Source organism: Idiotropiscis lumnitzeri, chromosome 5 (genome assembly GCF_059441095.1).
Source record: "Idiotropiscis lumnitzeri isolate Australia: NSW breed Sydney's pygmy pipehorse chromosome 5, RoL_Ilum_1.0, whole genome shotgun sequence".
Classification (NCBI taxonomy): domain Eukaryota; kingdom Metazoa; phylum Chordata; class Actinopteri; order Syngnathiformes; family Syngnathidae; genus Idiotropiscis; species Idiotropiscis lumnitzeri.
The window spans coordinates 15,403,266-15,424,837 of NC_142395.1; the positions used below are offsets into that span (position 1 = coordinate 15,403,266).

A 21,572-nucleotide genomic window follows, 5' to 3' on the forward strand; every position below is an offset into this window, starting at 1 on the left:
AAACAAAAAATGAAGCTAAAATCTAAAAACTTGATATGCTAAAAAAATAAAAAGTAATGGCGTTTTTTAAATCACTGTCAAAAAAATATGTTCAGCAACTCATAAAGCCGTCTCTGAATATGTGCTGTTGATCAATGTATTTATACTTTATGAGCCAGTTAACTCTTGATACATTTAATGTTTTTCTAAAATACTGCTTTACTTTTTTTTTTAAATTATTGATGGACACAGAGAGTGAGAGTGAGCGTTTGTGTGTCGTGGTATTAAAGCGAGATTGGGAATTCCCATTGTGTGAAGTTTACCGCCTTTCACAGCTGCTAATATTTATTCTCCTCGGCCTGATTGCACATTTAAACATGAGAATCGTGCCGCTGTTACCCAGCAATCTAGCAGGAATGTGTGTTTGTACTTATACGATTGGTCAGATTACATCGCGTTTGGTTGCCGTCCAGTGCGCGGTCCGCCGTATGACCCAAAGCCCCCCACTGTGTCATCGTACTGATGAATGAATGGGAACTGGAGCATTTTTTTTTCCACGCTGGGCTGAAATCGATGTGAATTGCAGCCCTTAAGGCATGTGTGTCTTTGTGAGTAAACCAGAAAAGCACCAACCTAGAAACCTGTAACTACTAACCTTTTTACACGAGCTTTTAGCCCCACACACTGATTTTGTCACATTTTATTTATTTCAAATTTGTCTGCACTTTTCTATAAACTTGCACAAAGAATTAACAGTCACTCAGATATTAGATGTTTTTTGGGCAATGTAAACATTCAGAACCACATTGAATCCTGAGTTGGGCCCCTTCGATACAATGGCCTGAACCCACAGAGGCGGTTTATATATTTTTTATTTTATTTTATTTTTTTAGTTGAACCCAGTTAATTTATTGTCCTCCAGTGTGCATCTTCCTTTTGTTGCTCCAAGGCTATGATCACGACCCAAAACTGATATTGGTTCCATTTTAGAAATTTGAACAGCTAAACACAAAAGAATAAGAATCGACTGAGATATAAAGACTGGCAGTTTTCGTTTCTCGGAGAATGCAACATCACTAATTTAGCTTTTTTCCATTTCAGCAAAGTGCAGCATCAACTTCACACGCACTAGCCCCTACATGCCAAAACATTGACATTATACCAATCTATATTTGAGTTTTTTTGCGCCATTTTGTGATGTCTTAGGACGTTACAGAAATATGCCAATGTCTGAGGATTTGTTCCACAGAAAAATATGAATAAATGAATTTGTGAATAGTTATCTACTAATATGCAGATGTTTACTGTATTTAACTTTTGAATGGACTCAATTTCAGTGTCCGTTCACATTTTTCTGCTATGTTAAATTTGTGTGTGTCCCTCAGGACGACGAATGCTACGAGCAGTCAGCCGACGTGCGCTCTCAGCTGCGCTTCTTCGAACAGCTAGAGAGGATGGAAAAAGCCAGGAAGGACGAACAGGAGAGAGAGATCCTCTTGAAAGCCGCCAAGGTAAAGTCAACTTCTTACCACCTGTGTGTGTGTGTGTGTGTGTGTGTGTGTGCGCGTGTGCTGTTATTATGTCCTAGTGTGCCAAACAGAGTGCGCCTGTGTACTGCGAGGCGTGTGTGTCTGTTGCTCCTGACACATGAATTTGAGTGTGACATCAGTAGATGAAGTGACCTCCCTGTGTCCTCCCGGGCTCCTGCCCGCAGGGCCTCACTGTCCTGGCTCCTCCCCACAACACACTCGTGTACACGCACACGCACACACCCACACACACATGTAACTTGCAATAATAATATTTCTTCATCTTAACTCTTAAACATGACTAAAAAGTGATTTGCGTTTCAAACCCCAAAGCTCTTGACTGTGATGCTAACCGCTAGTCCACAGTTCTTAGCCTTTATTAAGCATATTGGCAACATTTAAAATAAGATATATTTCAAGTTAGGGCTGGGTATCGATTCAAATTTTCCAAATTTGATCCGATTCGATACACGAGACTCCGGTTCAATTAGATTTTTGATTCACGATACACTTTTATTGATTTTTTATTTTGATTCAATCAAGCATTTCACGCAGAACCAATTTTTCCCTTCATTTGGAAGACATTCTCAAAAGAACCAATGCTGCAATTAGTACAAACGTCTTGCGGTAGCTATGTGCATTAGGAAAAATATTAATATTTAAATTAAGAATTGAAGTCAATGCAGTTGCATTTATCACATAGGTTTTATTTAACATAACCTGATCTCATTGAAACAATAAATAAATCTGCCTTCATGCTTGTTGGCGATGACTTCCGCCATTTTGCTTACGATACGCTATTTTTGCGTAGATCTCACGTGAAGCGTGAAGTCATGTAAATTTATGGGGGGAAAGACAAAAAGATTTTTTTAAAGCCAGCCCATTTAAAGATGCATAATGTATAATTCGTGAAGCTGTGGAATACTAGCCATACTGTCAACTAGTAGAGTTGCATTGGGAGCTGTTTCTAATATTCTGACCTTCCCATGTAGCTAATTCAAAATAAATATACAAAAAATGCACTAAAAGATCACTGCTGACCAAAAAGAGAGGAGAGACAATCCCCGGCAAATGAAAATGCCCTCTGGTTGCACATTAGCAGGGCGAGCAAGCGAGCTAGCTCGGGTTCATTTAATTAATTTTGAATGGGGACAATGTCCCACACTAAGGATCGTCATCAGCACACACCTTGTCGTCTTAATTGCGTTATTATGGCGCGGATGATAATAGGACACCAAATTCCCGCACTCGTCGGCTCTCCCAATTTTAATGAAGCCTGGCTTGTTGACAAACAAAGAAAAAATACCTCAGAAGGAAAAAAAAAATTTTCAAATATTTTGTTAAAACTGGACTCTATTAGTTTGATCAATCTGTGCAAATGACTAATTGGCACTAATTGTATTCAAATAACCCCACTGAACACGTTTTACATGCCAGCACACTACCATTAAGTTGAAAGGAAAGAACATTTATCGGAAAACAAATCTAATTGGAAAAGCAACAATACAGCACTGAAAAATGAAACCACTGTCATAGAAAAAAGATGACATGAAGGACAAAAGAAATTGAGTGCCTGTCTGTCATAAGATACGTGAAAAAGTTGCCTGGTACAGAAGAGTCAGACATTTTGGTTTGAAGCAGCCATTTTGGCACAATTGCAGATGTTGTACAATACTTTGACTTCACAAGTGTTTGAGTTACATGGTTAGTTTTGATCCTCCGTATCAGCGGGAAATATATGACGGTGATATCATACCAAGAGTTATTTTGCTATTGCCACGGCTAACTGACACTTCCGTGAAATTATTTTCTCCCACCCTAAGGCAAAAAATAAAATAAAATAAAAAAATAAAATTCTTCTCACTTGCATACAGTATAAGTAGTTTGACTGTAAGACTTTATTTTAAACCACGCAGATGACGTCAAACTTGACAAAAATAGTCGCGTTCTGTGATGATGTAATGTAGCGGCATGGCCTGCAGTGGTCAGCCGTACACACGTTTTAGAGCGGCGCTGAAGGATTTCCCAGGGACACGCGTATTCACCCACATCTCGGCCGCTTATTAAAATAGAAGTGTCGTTACGCCAGGGACACACACACATGCACGCACACCCCCACACACACACGAAGGGATCGCCACACTGGCTCACAGTGACACTGTCACTGATACTCACCAACATCCTTCACCCCCTTTGTGTGTGTGAGTGTGTGCTGGCTCATGCAGAATTTTTAATAACCTCTTTTGATTAGCGTCCCCCTCCAGCGGCTTATTTAGGGCTGGATTTGGAGCGGGTTTAAAGGCCACAGGCCCCCCGGGGGTGCGCTCCGTTGCACTTCTACTCAATTCAAACACGATGTCCTTGACACCTCCGTATCCTGTTCCCATTTTTGCACTTTTTTTTTTTGCTGTAGCAGCAACAGATAAGTCAGGATGCTTTGTAGGAAGAAACTGGGGATGGGTGGTTTCTTTAATGCTGCTGTTAAACTGTGCGCTTTCCACTTCACACATACACACACACACACACACACACACACCACCCCACCTGCCTCGCACTTCAACTGCATACTTCACTGACTGGCACAACATTTGTTGGACATGTCCAGACCGGGAGTGGCTAGTCTGGACGGCCAAGCGATTACCCGGTGAACCAAGCCATATGTGCTGCTCGGCCGACTCTTCCATCTCGCAGATGCATTTTGAAAACAGAAATTGAAGTGCATTTGCAATATTTTCATGCATTATTGTTTTCTTGTACAGATCTACGACTAACAAATTATTTGGTTTTCGTAGGTCATTATATTATATAGAGAAACTTCCTTTTTTACTGTGTTACCAAGTCTCAAGTTGCAAAAATTGAATACATTACTACTTGTAGAAACAACACAACTGCAACCATATAGGAGTGTATGGTGTTTAATTGTATGTTATGTACGCTTGCTTATTGGTCACTTTTGGTCCATTTCAACTTTTTACTTGTTCTTAAATAAACACTGCTTGTTATCTTCTAAGCAGATTCAATTGTAATTTGATCAAATTTAATTTGCATATCGTTGGAAGGAAGGGTGAGCTAGTTTTGCTTCATACACTTAAAACGGGTCAAATTGTATATCGTTTATCGTCATTGTACTTTGACGAATTCCTGTTCAGGAATTTGCCCAAATGAGCCCCAATCGGAATCAGGTATCCTAAACAGATTGATGAGACTAAATTGCAAAGTATTTTTTTTTTGCTATGCCCTCTAATACAACCAGAAAAGATTTCTAAATTTGATGATTATTTTTGAGATTTTGCTTTGAAAAGTGGAGCGTGACGGTTCCTTGATAGTGAGAAGAAAAATTGCTCTATACCAATTTCACCAATGAACACAAAATGAGGTTGACATGTCCATCGTTATAGGACGCACGACTTCCCGGGCTCGTCCCTGGAAATTCTAACAAATCAGCCAATTGGACCCATCTGTATCCTTTTCCCGTTTTGCACAATTTTCGCTGCAATAGCAACAGATTACAAGCGATTCTTTATCGGGTATAAGGGGAAGTGAGATTTCTTTAAACCAGCTGTTAACCCTACACTCACCCACTCTTTCAACCGCCACCCCAACCCCCACTACCCACTTTTGACTCCACAGAGCCGCTCCAGGCAAGAGGACCCAGAGCAAGCTCGACTGAAACAGAAAGCCAAGGAGGTAAGATCATTACCCTTGACATTTGCCAGACTCGCGTGTATGAATTTTTCATACACATGCTACATATGTAATTCAGTTTAACATCAAATTTAAGAAAAAAGAAGTTCCAGAAATCATTCCCTTCCCGTCGACCCCCGCAAAAGAGCACCATATTCATCAAATTGTAGCTTTTACCACTTGGACTGTTGCTCTTCGTTTTAATAGAAAGCCCATCATGTAGTGCAAGGGTCTCACAAGTTAAGTCCAGGGGAATTAAAGGAATAAAGTCCATCTTTGATTTAATCTTCTGTAGCGCATGTGCTCACTAGAGTCGGGTGTGCTGGAGTCTATCCCAGCTGACTTTGGGGAAGAGGTGAAGTACATCCTGAACTAGTTGCTAGCTCGTCACACCTATGAACAATTTAGAATCATCAGAGAACCTTGCATGCATGTTACAGTATATTAAATGCATATTACAATTTATTAGAGGTCGGCATTGACGGACACCCATTTGCTGACGATTGCCGAATAACGGGACACTCTTTAAGGATGATTAAGGACGTGCGTGTTTTTGGAATGTCGGCGGAAACCGGGTTACCCGGAGAAAACGCTATTGTGTTTTTTTTTTTAAAACTCTCTGATTGATGAACACAGTTTAAAATGCTGATTGTGTCAATCCTAAAAATGACATCATTGCTCTCATCATCCACTTAATTCTCATCGATCTTTTAGATAAGTTATTGTAAGAGGAAAGAAAATAGTTACATGGCTTAAAAACTAGTTTCCTTTTTTTTTTTTTATTCTCACGGCAACACTAAGATTTTCTGAGGAAAAGTCAATATCGGAGAAACATTGATGACAATGTTGTTCTTTTACAATAATGTATTTCATTTTTTTAAAATGCATTATTTTTCTCATTTATTTATTCCTTTTCCCCCTACAAAATCATGACTTTATCCTCTTAACACAAAATCCTTTTCTGTAAATATTCATAATTGTTTCATGTGGTGCCATTACTCTTTCCCTTCTTCGAAAAACTTTGTATGCACTTGATCTACCACTTTCCTTTCCCCCTTTCATGTTCATTTGGAGACAGCATTGTGTTTTATCATAACGGGAGCCTTGTGCAAGCAGAAGAAAAAGTCTCCCAAAAAAGAGAAGCGAGTTTACCCTCCGAATAAGCGTTTCAGACGCAGCGATTTAACTCCCCGCATTAACTTTTATGGCTACAAAGGAGCGCAAAGACGCATTGTCTCTTGCGTGTAATAGGCTAAAGCGCCACGCTAAGGCGCTTTAATCTGAAACGGAAGCAGCTGCGTCTCGTCTCGTATAGGACACATTCCCAGCGGAGCTTCTTCATGTTTACGAAAGAGTTCTGTCATTGCTTGGGTTTGTTTTTGTCCTTGTTTGCTGCACGCTAACTTCTTTCGCTCAATGTGGGCAGAAGGATAAAAAAAAAAAAAAAAGTGGCGCTCACCTGTTGTTGTTGTTTGCAACTTAAGCAGCACATCTGCTTTCTTTTAAGTCTTTTATTTTTTTTTTCTAAAAATAGTAAAGTTTTGTCTGTGCACTTTTCCAAGTTGCATTTGTGTAACGTTGCGATAAGACAGCGGTAAGGAAGTATTAAGGCCACGCTGAAAATAATGTCTACGGATCACAAAATTAACTTTTAACTGTCAAAATAATAATGCAACATTTATTTCATACAAAAGGTTTTCATTATTTAAGAAGATTATGATATATTTGAAAAAAAAATCCAATAATTAAAAATGAAATATTTTGTAAATAAATATCTAACAGTGTAAGTTAAAAAAATCAATTAAATAAAACTATATATATATATATATATATATATATATATATATATATATATATATATATATATATATATATATATATATATTATTTCAACTCAAAGCATTGTCTTTTGTCTTTTTGGCATAAAAATTAAAATACATGACCCTCCAATCAACAATTTGAATAGATTTTTTTTCTCTCTTTTTTTTTATTATTATCATGTTAATTTTAAATTTTTGCATAGTGATGTACCGCTGTCCTTATGATATTACTGTGTTATATCCAACTCGGAAATGATTAAAAGGTCACTGCAAAATTGTCTGTTTCTCGGATTTTGCTATTTATAATTATATGTTTATTGGTAAACAAGTAACGGCGGCATGCTGGGTGACTGGTTAGTTTGTCCGGCTCCAGCACGCCTGTGACGCCTGTGACCCTTGTAAAGAGAAGCGGAACAGATAATGGATGGATGGAAGGTAAACACGTAAAATAAACTTTTTTTTTTATTCTTCGGGTACAAACAATTGACATTACGCCTCATTTCTAAGTACAAATATTTTTTTGGCATTTATTTACGGAAAATGAAAATTTGTCAAAATGCCTAAAGTGCCGATTATTTCTTCATTTTTTTCAAGAACTATGTATATACTTGAGTGCTTCTACGCTCTGTATTCAGCGTGACCACTGGCCGCAATTCCGTTTCTATTTAGCAGCAGCTGTAAGTGTCTTTCTCAAGGGCACCCTGCCATTGTTTCCGGGCGGGCCAAACACTTTCATTTGGGGGATTTCTTTCCTTGGCGTTGAACTCGTGACCTTCAAAGGCAATGAGCCGCTCTCCGCCGGCGAATGGCAGCACTCGACGTCTTCGCACCCGGACGTCTTTTTTTTCTCCCGTGCCGGTTAAGAGCGTTCATGCACAGATCTCAGCCCTTAACCATAAGCCCCCGTGTATGCAAATGAGCCCGTGTAATAGGCAGCGCGACAGGTTCGGACCCCCGAGGGGGATCCGTGTGATCAAAGTGGATCTTCTCCCTGTTAAGTGGCAGTGTGCTCGTCAAGTGGATGTGGCCAAGCTCGCACCACACACACGCACACACACATACGCTGAGATTATAGCAAGCTCCTTTTGGGAAACATACAGTTGTGTTGTGAACGGACCAACAGCTTTACATCTGTTGCGTTTTTCTTGTCAAACCTAAGCATGACGACATAGATTGGAAAATGCTCAATAATTTGTCTTTTCTTACCTGTCGGATCACTTTCTGCTAACCGACAAGAGCCAAATTGATACGTGAATCATTCAAAGGTCTTCTCCACAGTATCAATCTGGGACATCTCCAATGTGATCTGCTCAGGAAAGGCGGGGACATTCAGTACAATACTTTGCACCCTGAACTTTTGTTTTGATGAATTCCAGCAACCGATAAAAATGTCAGCTGCATGTGTCTTGTAATTACCAGCTGATTCTTTTGGGCTGCGTTAAAAAAACGATTTGGTGAAAAAGTCCTGGAAAAGTACCAAGAACTCCTGGAAAATAATTTCAAGAAAAGAGTGGGAAGTAGTTTGCAGTAGCCCAAATGTTTATTTTTCTTAGAAAGGGCACTTATACAACCACATGTATTTCTCTTCTGTAGAACACAGTTGATACACTTTCCTTCATGTTTGCAATTTGTAAAATAAAGCTATTATAGTTTTAACTCACTATATTCAAACAAGCTGCTATTATTCTGAACTGTACGTATATCTAACACCCCCCCCTCCTCTTTTTGTCGCTTAATGGCCGTCGTTTCTCAGGGCTTGTGCCTCTCCACGTTTCCATCACCTGCGCAGCTCAAGGCAACAGAGCTGGCTGTTTGTGTCACCGCAGAGTGTGTCGGCAGCTCACACATCTGCGCAAATTTTATCAGGATAACGAGGGCTCGGACACTCCACCGAGGCCTAGATCTTCTCTCCTGGAGCACGCATGTACTGTATAGTACAAACACGTGGAGAAATCGCCACCATCATTGCGGAGACGTTAAATTCATTGGCTTTATATTCTTGAACAGAAGTGTAAGCACTCAGTTTCCTGCCAATGAGGAAAATTTACCTTTAAGTGTTGAAAAATATACTCCGTATGTATTTTTCTTTCTGAATGCACAAAACTTTTGATGCCAGTGTAGTGGAATCAGCGTAATAGTGCCTCCTTTTATTTATGGATGATAACCATCACTTTGCATAATAATTGGAATTTTGCAAAAGCAATGGCGAGCGATTCATGCAATTACAGTTTGTCTTAAGTCGTAATTATGAAAATTAAGGAAAAACAAGTCTTACTAATTTTCCATGAAAAGAAATGACTTAAATCTTGTAAGATTCTTGCAATCGTTTCTTTCGTAATTTTTTTTTTCTTTACTAAGAATTTATGAATGAGGTATTGCTGCATAGTCATCTTCATGTTGAAACAACCAAAATGACTCAAAATAAGCCACAAAATGAAAATACTGTGGCATGTCATAAAATGAAAGGAAATGAAAATTTTTCCATTCAAGGGAAACTTTCAGAGAAACAAACCTTCTTCTTTTTAATATGTCCCCTCTCGCAGTTGTGTAATTGAGATGATCAAAATGATGCAAAGTAAATTTTTTCCAAATAATTGTACTTTGTGAAATTTTCAATGTGGCCCTATCAGTCCAAAACATAATCAAAATAAAATCTGAAAATTTTAAGTGAATACAGTGTTTTATCATGAAGTAAAATTATGACTCCTTCGCTCTTATTATTTTCCTTTTTTTTCATTTGATTATAACATTTACTCACTTCACTTAATCGACATGACCAAAATGACCTCAAATATATTACAAAGTCATGAAATTTGAAGTAATATACTGTCATTTTGAAAGTGTTGGCTGTGGAGATGGGGTTAATATTTGTGTTTTGCATGCACCACATGCACAGATCTGCTACACTTATTGACATACTTTAACTTGGTGTGGTTTGGTGAGGGTGTGTTGACTCCACCTGCAGGCAGACTTTGGGCTCTAGCCCCTCTCCTCATCGTGATGTTCTACCTCCGCCTATGGTCAGCATGGTAACAAACGCTGTTCCTCGGCCTTGACCCAGAAGTACAAGCAGTGGCTCATTAGTACGGGACGGGATCACCCCCCTCTGAAAGGCATAAATAGTTATCTTCTAATTATTGGTCTTGGATTGTTTTGACAAAACCACATAAACGACACTTTTCAATTGTGAAAAATGGCGTAATATGACTTCTTGCAATGAGATTCAACACAGAAGCTGTGCAGGTGTACCTAATAAAGCGGCCCCATCAGAATCCCAGATCGCAGTAATATTTCCATCCATCCTTCCTTCCATCCAAGTGCTCCAGGCCTCTTTGATACGAGGCGGCAACATGAAAAATTCAGCAAAGGCGCTTTGAGCGAGCGAGGCGCCGCCCCACACTCCTCTGAAACGTTGCCGTGTTGTGACAATGATGAACAGAGACGTTAGAACACGACAACGCTCCGGCGTTGGGCTGTCATAAGAGTGATTAGCGCAGCGTGTAACCATGATGTAAGGAGAACGCAATGATATCGTTTAGTGGCCGTCCCGCGAATACGGCCAGCCGCTCTCAAACCACGAGCCGTAGCTTGGGGGTCTGCTAAGTCACTTGCAATAAATGATTAGATCATATCATTTCAAAAAGCGTATAAATGCATACTGGATGAGGATCGGCTCGCCAATAAAACAAACAGAATAAATGACTAATTAATACATATTAATTTCTCCTCCTTCCTTTGGCCAATTAAATCCTCCGATATAATTTTTTTTTTCTCTTTTTTGCAACGAAGGTGTATTACTTTAGTTAGAGTCTGAACAAATGGTGCATTTTTCAAGCATATAGTCCTATTTTGTAGAGAATAATGCAACTTCAGCAATAAAAGTACTTAGTATGAAGTATTACGAGGAAGGTTTGAATTGTATTTGTTATAACATGAATCTTTATGTCATATTGTTCTAACTTTATTTTGAATTAAAATGCTACCCAATTCTGACAAGATGATAACTTTTTATCCTGGCAAAATATGTCCTTGTTTTGCAAAGGATCAAACTTTTTTTTGGGGGGGGGGGAAATGAATATAAAAGTTTCGTTTCTTTCTAATCGTAACATTTACACTTTCCTTGGGAAAATGTCTCCCCGATCATGGGTCCTCTGACCTATAAAGTTAGAGAACCAACAGACGCCTGAAATTAATGTCTCCCTCAAATCGACGCCTTCCTTTTCCCCTCAGCAAAACAAACAAACCAGTAGAAACGTTAATTATCCAAGTTTATTGATGCTGTCGTCCACCCACAGATATTAAAGACTATTAACTGCAGGGCCCATTTGAGCACAGTTGCTAACCAAAACAGCAGCATCTACTGCAGTACTTCCTGCATTACATGTAGACGTCATCATTCGGGACACAGGTGAGCTTGAGTCTCTCCCATCTGACTTTGGGCTCAAGGCGATATACACCCTGGACTGGTTGCAAGCCAATCACAAGGCACATACAAACAAACGCATACTCACACATTCATAACTATTGACAACGTAGTGTCTTTCGTGAGGATAACTTGTATGTTTTTGGCCTGTGCGAGGATGATAAAGCAGTCAGCGACTGCGATGCACATGAGATAACTTCCTCACCGCTTGAGGAACTTATATGTACAAGATTGACTGAAAATTCTAATTCTACTTCTGGTTTTGTTCTGTTTATGAACTTAACTATGAATGGGCTATTTTACCGTACATTAATATCAAACCCGTGAACTTCAATTTTTCACGTTAAGCTTTATTTTTTAGAACCTCAATAAAATACAATCCAGTATTGCAGCAACATGTTCTTAAAACATGCGCCTGAACACCCATTGATGGGCTAACCTAGTTTTGTTTTTCTCTGGAAAGAAAACATTCATGAAAAAAACACAAAAGCTATTTGAGGGGGTTGCAAGCAAAATGCACATGTAATATAAGCAGTCTGTCAATGTACAGTATGTATATTACTGATATCTGTGTAGTATATACTGTGTATGCTATAAGCTAAATATTCGCTGGCCATTTGCAATTGTGTGTTGACCCACTGTTTTAGTTCCAGTTGAACTTATCAGCTCAGTGTTGGCACGAAAAGGATTTGACTGGCTTACTTACCTAATTCTGACTTTGGTGTGATATCTTGTTAGTCCCGGTTCAACTCAATTCTCGATGGTCGACCTCAGCTATGATAGACTCTAGCTCACCCACGACCATAATGAGGACAAGCAATGGACGGCTGCATTCCAATTAATGTGAAGTGAAACTGAGTTTAAGCAACCTTGTGAGTAGTGGTTGGCATGTCTGCTTTGCAATCGAGAGTTTGAATCTCCGGCTTCTTCCTATATTCCAAAAACATGCATATAAGGTTAAATGGAGTCTCTAAATTTTCCATTTATGTGAATGGTTGTTTGTCCAATAATAAACTTTAGATGGCATCAGCAAGACTTTGGAGACATGTGTAATGCTGCTACTATGCAGCCTCTTGCATCAAAATATGCGTCAAATTGCATTGGTATTTAAACGTGTCACCGGCAGCGTGTGAGAGCCAGAGAGAGAGAGAGAGAGAGAGAGTGAGAGCGAGAGAGAGAGGGTTGGTCTCGGGCCTCTTCTTCCTCCGCCATTTGGCCGAAAGGTCAGATGGGCTATTTCCAAATTGCCCGCCGGTGAAAATCAATGGGCAAATCGCGGAGCTCGCTTCCTGTTTGTTGTCGCCGTGTCGGTGCATTTGGCCGGAGAAAGTCTTTGGGGAGGGGATGGGGTGGAGGGTGCGAAGGCCAGTGGAGATACATCATCGTGTCGGCGGCACGAGATGCGGCGCGACCACAGATTCATCATCGCCGCATCTGCAGGCTGCCAATGGACGCAGAAAGACCCACCCCCCCAAAAAATGGGGGGGGCTCTGTGCAATGAGTAAATGCGATAAAGAGAGAATAAACATACAGAATACAATTGTGATGTAAAAATAAAAACTTTTAGCTGCAAAAACCCACCTATTTGCACTTACGCCTGTATTTTGCTGTTCTTTCTGTAAAGTTAAGATTCCGCCTGAACTCCCTGCCCCGAAGGTGCTGTGAAATTGTTTTATCATCATAATTGGTAGGACAACATCCCTTTGATATGCGTTCACAGACTTAAAAGCTTACCAAGTGTTTTTTTCATTTCTTTTAATTTCTCTGTCATTGAGGTGTACACATGGTGTTTATTTTTAAAAAATCGTGAGGAGTGTGGGGGTGGGTGTGGGGGTGGGGGTCTTATCCACTCTAAGGGGTCCCTGTTCCCAGATGGTTTGAGAGTCCCTCCGAAGAATTGCTCCAGGATTCCCTGAAATTGAAAGAATCCACATAGAAGCAGGTTATGATGCGTTTTCTGGTTTGTCATTTTCATAATAGGTGTTCTCAGGATTTTACAAAAGGTTGAACGTAACAAGATGTTTTGCGAAAGCCAACAGCGAGCCCACTCACACACCAAGGTGCTCATCTCTGATGGCTCAGTGCACGGAGAGTCCATCCTCCTCTCTATTCTTTTTTGCCCACAGTCATTCCTGTGTTTGAGCCTCTCTCTCTCTGAGGCCTTTGTCGGAATAATTCTCCTCAAGTGTTATCTTCCCTAAGGCGCCCTGGCGATTCCTTTTGTCCATTTTGAATCACCAGCGAGGTTTGAATTGCCTTGAACCTCTACCGCTGAGTTGATTTCTGGCCTGGCTTAACTTTTGGACCTCTCATTTTGCCCCGGTTGTTTATATGTTAGAGACTCCAAATTGGTACGATTATTACTGTGACATATGCCCGACATTTGCATATTTAACCTTGTTGCACACGTAATGAGCAGGCAAGGATTTTTTTTATTTTTTTTTGTGAATCTGCGTACTGTTCCTCATTTGGTCTGGCATCCTCCGCAAGTGACCAGGTCAGCGCAATCCCGGACCGGATCCCACCCACGCCAGCGAACCCGTCGGGCAATTGGCCTCGCTCCTCTAGAGGCAGCAGGCTTCAGCGTGTCAAAGGACAACACGTTGGCCCGTTTTTTTTTGTGTGTTTTTTTTTTTCTTCTCTTATGTATTAAGCCGGTTATATGCGTAAGTTCATAGGCTCGCCTCTTCTGGCCCAGCAGAAAACTGCTCGGCGCTCTCACTCCCGCTAGGCACGCCTGGGGCAGGAAGGCCCAAACGCAGGCTATCCGCCTCATCCATCCTCACTCCTCCTCCTCCTCACTCTCTGCGCTGACTTTCAAAGAGAATTCCCGTTTTTTTGCATATCCCACTCACTGGATCGTATATTCTGGCCGCATGGAGTGATCAGTGCTGTGATATTTCCACCATTCATGTGTTTTAATTTGTGTTCTAATTTCCCGCTAATTAATATTACACCACATGGAAAGTGCTTTGTTACAGCTGCAGCTGTTGTGAAATGCGCGGTACAAATGCAGTTGTATTGTATTGTATTGTGCCGCATGCTCGTCGCTGAGCTCACCTCAACTGAGACTCAACCAAATGATTCCATTCAGAATGTTCACGCAAAAGATTTGTTGAGACAAATCCTTTGCAAACGACACAACACGATTTGAAATCTGTCTACCGCTCTTCTCAACAAAAAGAAAAACTTTTTTTTTCTTCATACTTCTCCCAGTAAGGCTTGGTACCAGATCCCTTGCGGCCCGCTACCGGTCCGTGGCCCGGCGGTCGGGGACACCTGCCCTAGGTGCCTCGAAAAACTTAAGGGCACTTGTGACTTAGTCAAGGTCCCACTGCAATTGAATCATCATTGCAGCGCTCCTGAAGAGTACAACGTCTTTGTTTTTGTTGCTTTGTTGTCATCTTGTGGTCTTGAACTTGATTTTTTTTCCTTCGTTTCCTTCTTCTTCACCTCAAGTCATGTTGTAAGAACCAGAAGAGGAAAAAAAAAAAACAACACCCTTCTTCTGGCTTCTTTTAAAATGGTACCTTTGGTGTTCCTGCGTGTGTGTTTTGCTCTATTACAAAAGTGCTGTAATGAGAAGGAAAACAAGGAGATTTTTCTCTTTTTGTTGCCTCAGAGGGAGAAAGCGACACGGCTCCTCGCCTGTGAGCTTCACTTTTGTCTTTGCGGCGTTCCAAGCGCTCCTTGGGAAGCGCGAGCGACGGGGGAATTGGGCGCGCCCAAGCGATGCTGATGGCGAGGTGCCGGGGATGCGTTTCAATTAAGAAAAGGGGGCTGCGTTCACCTTGCAAATCCCCCCCACGGAATTCTGACCTCACACCAACTCTTGTCCCATCTTTGCTTTGTGGTTGAATCCCAAGGTGTCGTCACTGCGGGCGTCCATACGGGGGAAGGAAGGACAAGAGCGCGCCGGCATCGGGCCTGCGTGTTTCCATTAGATTGTCATGTTGGGCTAATTAGAGAGCGGCAACATGATTCACCTTGTTAATTAGGAGCGCTTGCACACCACGTGCCCACCCGGGGGGCCACATAGAGAGAGAGAGAGAGAGGGAGAGGCTCAGAGGCTGCTTAGTCGCCCGCCTGCCCCCTATGAAGATATCCCCCCTTTCTCATCCACCTCCCTCTTCTTTTTTGATTTCAAAATGAATAAATCATTGGCGGCGTCCTCTTTCCACGAGTGCGAATGTGTGAGTTTTCATCTTTCCTGGATGCAAATTAGACGTGATCAATAGAAGGAGAGAGAGAGAGGTGGGAGGAAGGGGGGGGTGGTGTTGAGCATCCAATCTGAGAAAAAAAGTGATGGGGGAAAAAAAAAGGCTGACTGCTCGACGACGAAGCGAAGAGACGACGTGGAAGGACATTTAAAGTGGGAAATTCTCCTTACATCAGCAATAATTTTAATGATCTCGAAACGGGCTGAACACCTCCCTCTTGGTGCCTTAGCAGGTCATGCAAATGTTAGTAAAAACAGTCCATGCTGTGGTGCACACATGTCAGTAATCGGGCTGATTTTGAGACAGATTCAGTCCCTTCTGGTCAAAGCCAGCGAATGGCTCCAAAGAGTATCCTGCGTTCCGGGACTGATCCCGGTAGCACTATGGCTGATTTTAACACTAATTCTTCCTTTCAAAGTGAGAGAGGACTTAATTTTCAGATATCTCTAAAAGATTATCCTCACCGATTGTCCTGTGGTGTGGTGGAATCAACCCGTTTCACCATGCTGCCTCTCATAGGTCGGTCTGAGTACTGCATCAGATTTCTCATTTAGTGGAGGAGACTTGCGATTGTTGGTAGAGGTGTCCTGAGCGATTATAGATAGATTCCCTTTCGGTCGATGCTGTCTCTCTGAGAACACAAACTATAAGAGCACACGTGTTCATTATTTGCTTTATCAAAAATGTGAACTGTCTCATTTTAAAAATCAGTTAAACATAAAAATATTGCAAGCCTTGACAGAGGTGCCAGAGATTGAGCTGCACTGCATTTGATCACAGAGTAGACGTTTGCCACTTCCTGTCCCTTACCTGATGTGTTCCATGTGGGAACTGGGTCCGGCTTTGTACTGTACCAAACTAAATCTCCAAGTTGGAGTCAGTGGGCGCGCCCTGAAGTGCATATTAAGAACCATTGCCGTGGTCACGATAACAACACCCTCATAATGACCTAAGTTACAGGCAGGGCCGAGGGCTAGAAATAATTGCTTCTTCCTCCTGGAAACATTCCTTACGCTCTATCTCTCTCTCTCTCTATCTATCTATCTCTATCTCTATTAATAATAATACATTTATATAGCAAATTGAGATGATAACCATAAAACAACAATAAAAACACATTCAATATCAATATGTATCGCGACAGTCACATGATCGATATCACTAGAAAATGCCTTCGAAAAAGTATATAGAAAACAATCAGAAAGCATTCCCGACCGTGGATTTGTGCGTGTTGTAGACAGCGCGCAGCATGTTGATTATGACAATAATGAGTCCACTAAAAAGATAAAGTAGTCCCATATTTATCAATAATTATATATATCACCCAGCCCTACGATGTACATTATGTTTAAAAGCTTATTTGATTTTTTTTTTCATAGTTGTGTTGACTTCTTTAAGTCTTATGTTAAGTATTCTGTTAAAATAAAATTACCTGAATTCAACCATTCCCCAAGTTCAATAGATAAAAAAAACACTATATCGATATCGACCAATGTGAAATACTTATATTGTGATATAGTTTTAAGTCATATTGCCCAGCCCCAAAATTATTATTATTATTATTATTATTATTATTATTATTATTATTATTATTATAAATAGTAACTACGTTGTAAAACTACTGATTCACCAAAAGCTGCTGTGATCTTAAAAAATCTGACAGCAGATCCACACTATGGCTTGTAAATAAGCTCTGCTCTGTCTTTATTTCTTTTTCTACCTGTGAACTTTAGAGTTGATTCCATGCCAACAATGTCCTCCCGGGTGCTGCATATTCTTATTGGCGGTGTTACTTTCACACCAAGACTTGCGTTTGTATGTGAAGAATCGAAGGAGGGAGTATAATTACATGATGCAGAAAAGTCGACAAAAGTGCAGTACAGTCCACCAAGGTGAAGCTACCTGCTGTGTCTTGTTTAAAAATCAAAATAAAAAAATGGGGGCTGCATTGGGTCCGGTCAGCCTTTAATGGCTCCGTCTTCAGCCGGCGCTTTCTTTTTAGCTCCGTTCGCAACCCTGCAGCCGCTTGTGACGTCAAGCAGAGCATGTTGTGCTTCGCCAAGGACATCTGTCTGTAAGCGTCTGGGCGGCCGCGAGCCTCCCCTCGGGCCACGGGGGGAGGGAGTGAAGACAGGATAGATGGAAGGAGGGGGGGGAAGGCAAGGCTTTGTTAAAAACAGCCAAAGACGAAGAAGGGCAGGTTGGACATCATGGCGAGCCAAACACACGTCTTCATGTATTTTAGGCTTCCATTTTGTTGATTTAGTTGTCAGAACATTCAAACTGTTCAAGAGTTGAAGGAACATTGAAGCAAAGACATAACATGCATTTATTTTCAGCTGTAATTTAAAGGACACTCATTGGCATAACCACCAATACAAATCATGTACATGGAAATCCCTGATTTAGGGCTTTAATTTGATATATGAGTCAGTACGGGTTGTCACAAACTGACATTTAGGGTCTGAAGACCAGTGATGCGTTGCATTCTCAAATGAACAGCATCAGCGATTGAATTCTGTGTATCACTCTATCATCACTGGACTTGCGAAAAAGTCTCAAGACCACGCGAGGGAAAACAAATGGGAAAGAAATCTGCCATTTTGGGTTGAAGCGGCCATTTTTCTCAAAAGGTGCTCTTGGTGTTTAGGTGAGCTCACAATCGATGGCCAACAAATGCACGTGACCAGCAAATGCAGTGGCGGTTCCTCAACAAAGTGCTTTCCAAGCTAGATTGATTGTGAAAATGTTTTTACACATGCTGACCTTTTGTTGATAATTTGACTTTCCAAGTCGCCATCTGCGCGCTTCAAAAGGGCACGACCGGAATCGCTGCTTTTTGAGACCCTTTTGCAAACACATATATTTTTCATTTTTGTGCGGTGGCTCAGATGGAACTCGGCAAATGTATGCATCCTGCCAGCAGTCGACATGAATCTCTGTGCAAACCTTTAGTTTGTCTAAATGGTGTCTGTATCGCGGCAAGGTCAAACACGAATGTTGTGCTTTATTCTGATTTGCTTGCGTTAAAGACTGGGATTTGATGGATTTCTATTTACTGTCTTACAGCATTCAGTAAAAGGTACCTTGATTGTGCATTGATAGAACTTTGAGATAACCACATTTTAAAATAACAAATTCAGACAATTCTTTTGAACTACATTGCAGTGCAATTTTGAACACCCATGATTTTATTATTATTAGTATTTTTTTTAATCAGAAATTTGCATGAATTTCTCATTAATGGTTGCACAGGTAATTTTATTGCTCTCTTAAAAAGCATGCTCCTAAAATATTTGTTTTGTTTATTTGGCTGCAGCAAAAGTGCATAAGCAACTTTTTTTCATGTAATTAAAAACAATAAAATTTTTGTTTAGGACAACATAAAAGCTAAAAGTGTCAAGATACACTTTTTCAGGGTCGGTGCACTGAGGCGATTGGGAATGCTTCCCAGTATATTTAAAAAAAAACACACACACCAAAACCAGTTTCACCGATCAAGTTTAAAACAAATCTATCATGACAGTCTGCACAAAAAAAGTCCCAAGAAGTCCTCTCTGAAAACTAATGGGAAGTCAACACATTTTGCATTCAAGCGGCCATTTTTGGCAAATTCCTTGTTACAGGTGTTCTTTGACCAAATACACACACGGTACAAGTGTCAGATGATTGTTCGTATTGTAACCATTGCAATGAAATTCTGTTAGACTTTAAAGTTTGAAAAAAAAGATAAGAGCTTCCAACCATGAATACAATCCACCATCTGAATAAGGTGGACCAGGCGCGACGGCACCAGATTGAAATCAGAAATACGTCTCCCCAGCGCCGTCAGTGACTGGAAGCATAGACGGGATGGAGGGCTTGCAGATGGCAAAAAGAAGGCCTTTATTTATCGTACGGTCATAAATCTGAAAACGCAGGCAGTTGCTGTGAGCGCTGGGAGCAGATGCCTGGTGCCAACTGCCAGGCCGGGGTGCCGGCATCCTGGTGCCATCAGTAAGATAGCCTTCTCTCTCTCTTTCTCTCTTTCTTTCTCTCTCTCTAGCTCTCTCACCCATTTTGCAGTAGGGTTCTTTAAGGTTAGGCCTATCTAGATTTGCGTGTTGTTTGGGGCAGAAGTTAATATGGTTACAGTTGATAATTGTTGATGTTTGGTTAAAGCTATAATGGCCCTCTTTTAGATATATATAGGCTTAAACATGTTTGAAAGAAATCGTTTGATATTTTTTTGCTTTGATTTTTTTGTTGGTGCACATCTTGAGTGTAGCTGATTCTCCCTTTTTGGAAGCCAGCGCTCTACTGAGGGCCATCCATCCACCCGCTCATCCATCCATTCAAGCAATCATCCAGCCATCCATCCATTTGTTTCATGGAGCCATCCACCCAGAGTCATCCATCTTTTATTATTATCCACCCATTAATTTCATCGAAAGCCATCAAGAGGAAAGTCTGCGCCGTCTTTAAAGTGACCCCACAGAGTTCACTGTCATTGGTTAAATCCATGCTACCGCCTTGCTCAGTTCTTGACCTTTTGTCAGTGGATTTTTGGCAAAATGGTTTGTTGTGTGGCTGCAGGCTGTTCCAGTCGTTCCGGGCAAGTCAAGTTTTTTTTCAATTTTATATTTTTGTCTTGATAATCGTAGCATGTTTCTCCTATAGTTCACAAACTCGCCATGATGATAATCTCCACCTGACATGAAATGGGTTTCTGTTGAAAGTGTTCCGTATAGATGCATTGCATCGAATATGATGTTATGTCAAGCTGGGTAACATTTATCCTGCTCAGAGTCGAAATTCACGCAAGTAGCCCCAATTGAAATGCGAAGCAGTCGTGTCATTCACTAACACTGTGTTCTCCAAATGATTTTTTTTAGAGTGTATTTATTTTTCCACCTAAACTTGTTTTCTAAAAGCAATTTTTTTGTGATTTTCTGCCGGTCTTCACTGCTGCCATTATTCCACCCTGACGTTGTGTTGTCAGTGCGTTTGAATTTCTCAACAGTTCCGCCGTGCTAAATGTGAAGTGGCAACACCCTAAAGGCCAGGCCTTGCCGGCGGGCTTCCAAGGAAGAAATATCACAAGCAACTGCATGCACATTTTAGATCCTACTTTGTACACCAAAGCAACCTTTTCCACGGACCCCAGCATCTGCAAGTAAATTTCCCCCCCTCCACGCCCACCACCCCCTCCCAATCTGATCAGACAACGTGTGCCCGGCCAAACACATGCTGGGAGATAACATAAAAGAACACGGGAGACATGAAAGCGCACATTGATTGTCCCTGTTCGCCTCAGCCCCAGCGGGCAGGCACACAGGCGGGCTGGTGGGTACGCATCCCCCAGTGCTGTGGCCAAGTTAGATACAAGAGGCACGTGTGTGTGTGTGTGTTTGTGTTTGTGTTTGCATGCTACACCCACTGTGCCCCTGCCTCGGGCCCTCATACATCCAACCAATAGAAAGGGCGGCTTCTAGCCACACTGGGCTCCCCCTCAGGCCCGCGGCAAGACGTGACATTACTTTGGGCAGTGCCACTCACGCCCACCCCCATCCAATCCCCCCCAAGCCCCCCCTAAATGCACCCGCCGCAATGGCGACCATGTGATTGGACCCGCCACCTCGCACATGCGCACAAACGTGTTCTCAGTCTCCTTGTTTTGGGGAAATTTTGCCCCCACAACAAGTTTTACTTAAGCCACATGAAATTTGTCATGCTTGTTCCCATAAAAACGTCATGCCCGGAATGAAACAAGACATTTGCCATTTTGGTTTGAAATGATTCATTTTGTGGCCATTTCCAGAAGATGTTGTGCTATCAGTTAAGAAAACACAACAAACAAACTTAAATCCAGTATAGTCCTGAATTTTGGTAGGTATGTGTGCTGTCGAATTTAGACCCATTTCCATTTTGCCTTTTA

The 21,572-nt window shown here is 41.2% G+C and overlaps 1 protein-coding gene across 2 annotated transcripts in view; it reads left to right on the forward strand.

Moving 5' to 3' along the window:
* Positions 1–21,572, forward strand: part of LOC148337035 (transcription initiation factor TFIID subunit 4) — an 87,657-nt gene that overhangs the window by 38,444 nt on the left and 27,641 nt on the right. For both annotated transcript variants that reach the window (XM_088295342.1, XM_088295343.1), the window contains 2 exons: positions 1,365–1,490; positions 5,139–5,195. In XM_088295342.1, the coding sequence (XP_088151468.1) occupies positions 1,365–1,490; positions 5,139–5,195 (183 nt within the window). The remainder of the gene's footprint in view (positions 1–1,364; positions 1,491–5,138; positions 5,196–21,572) is intronic.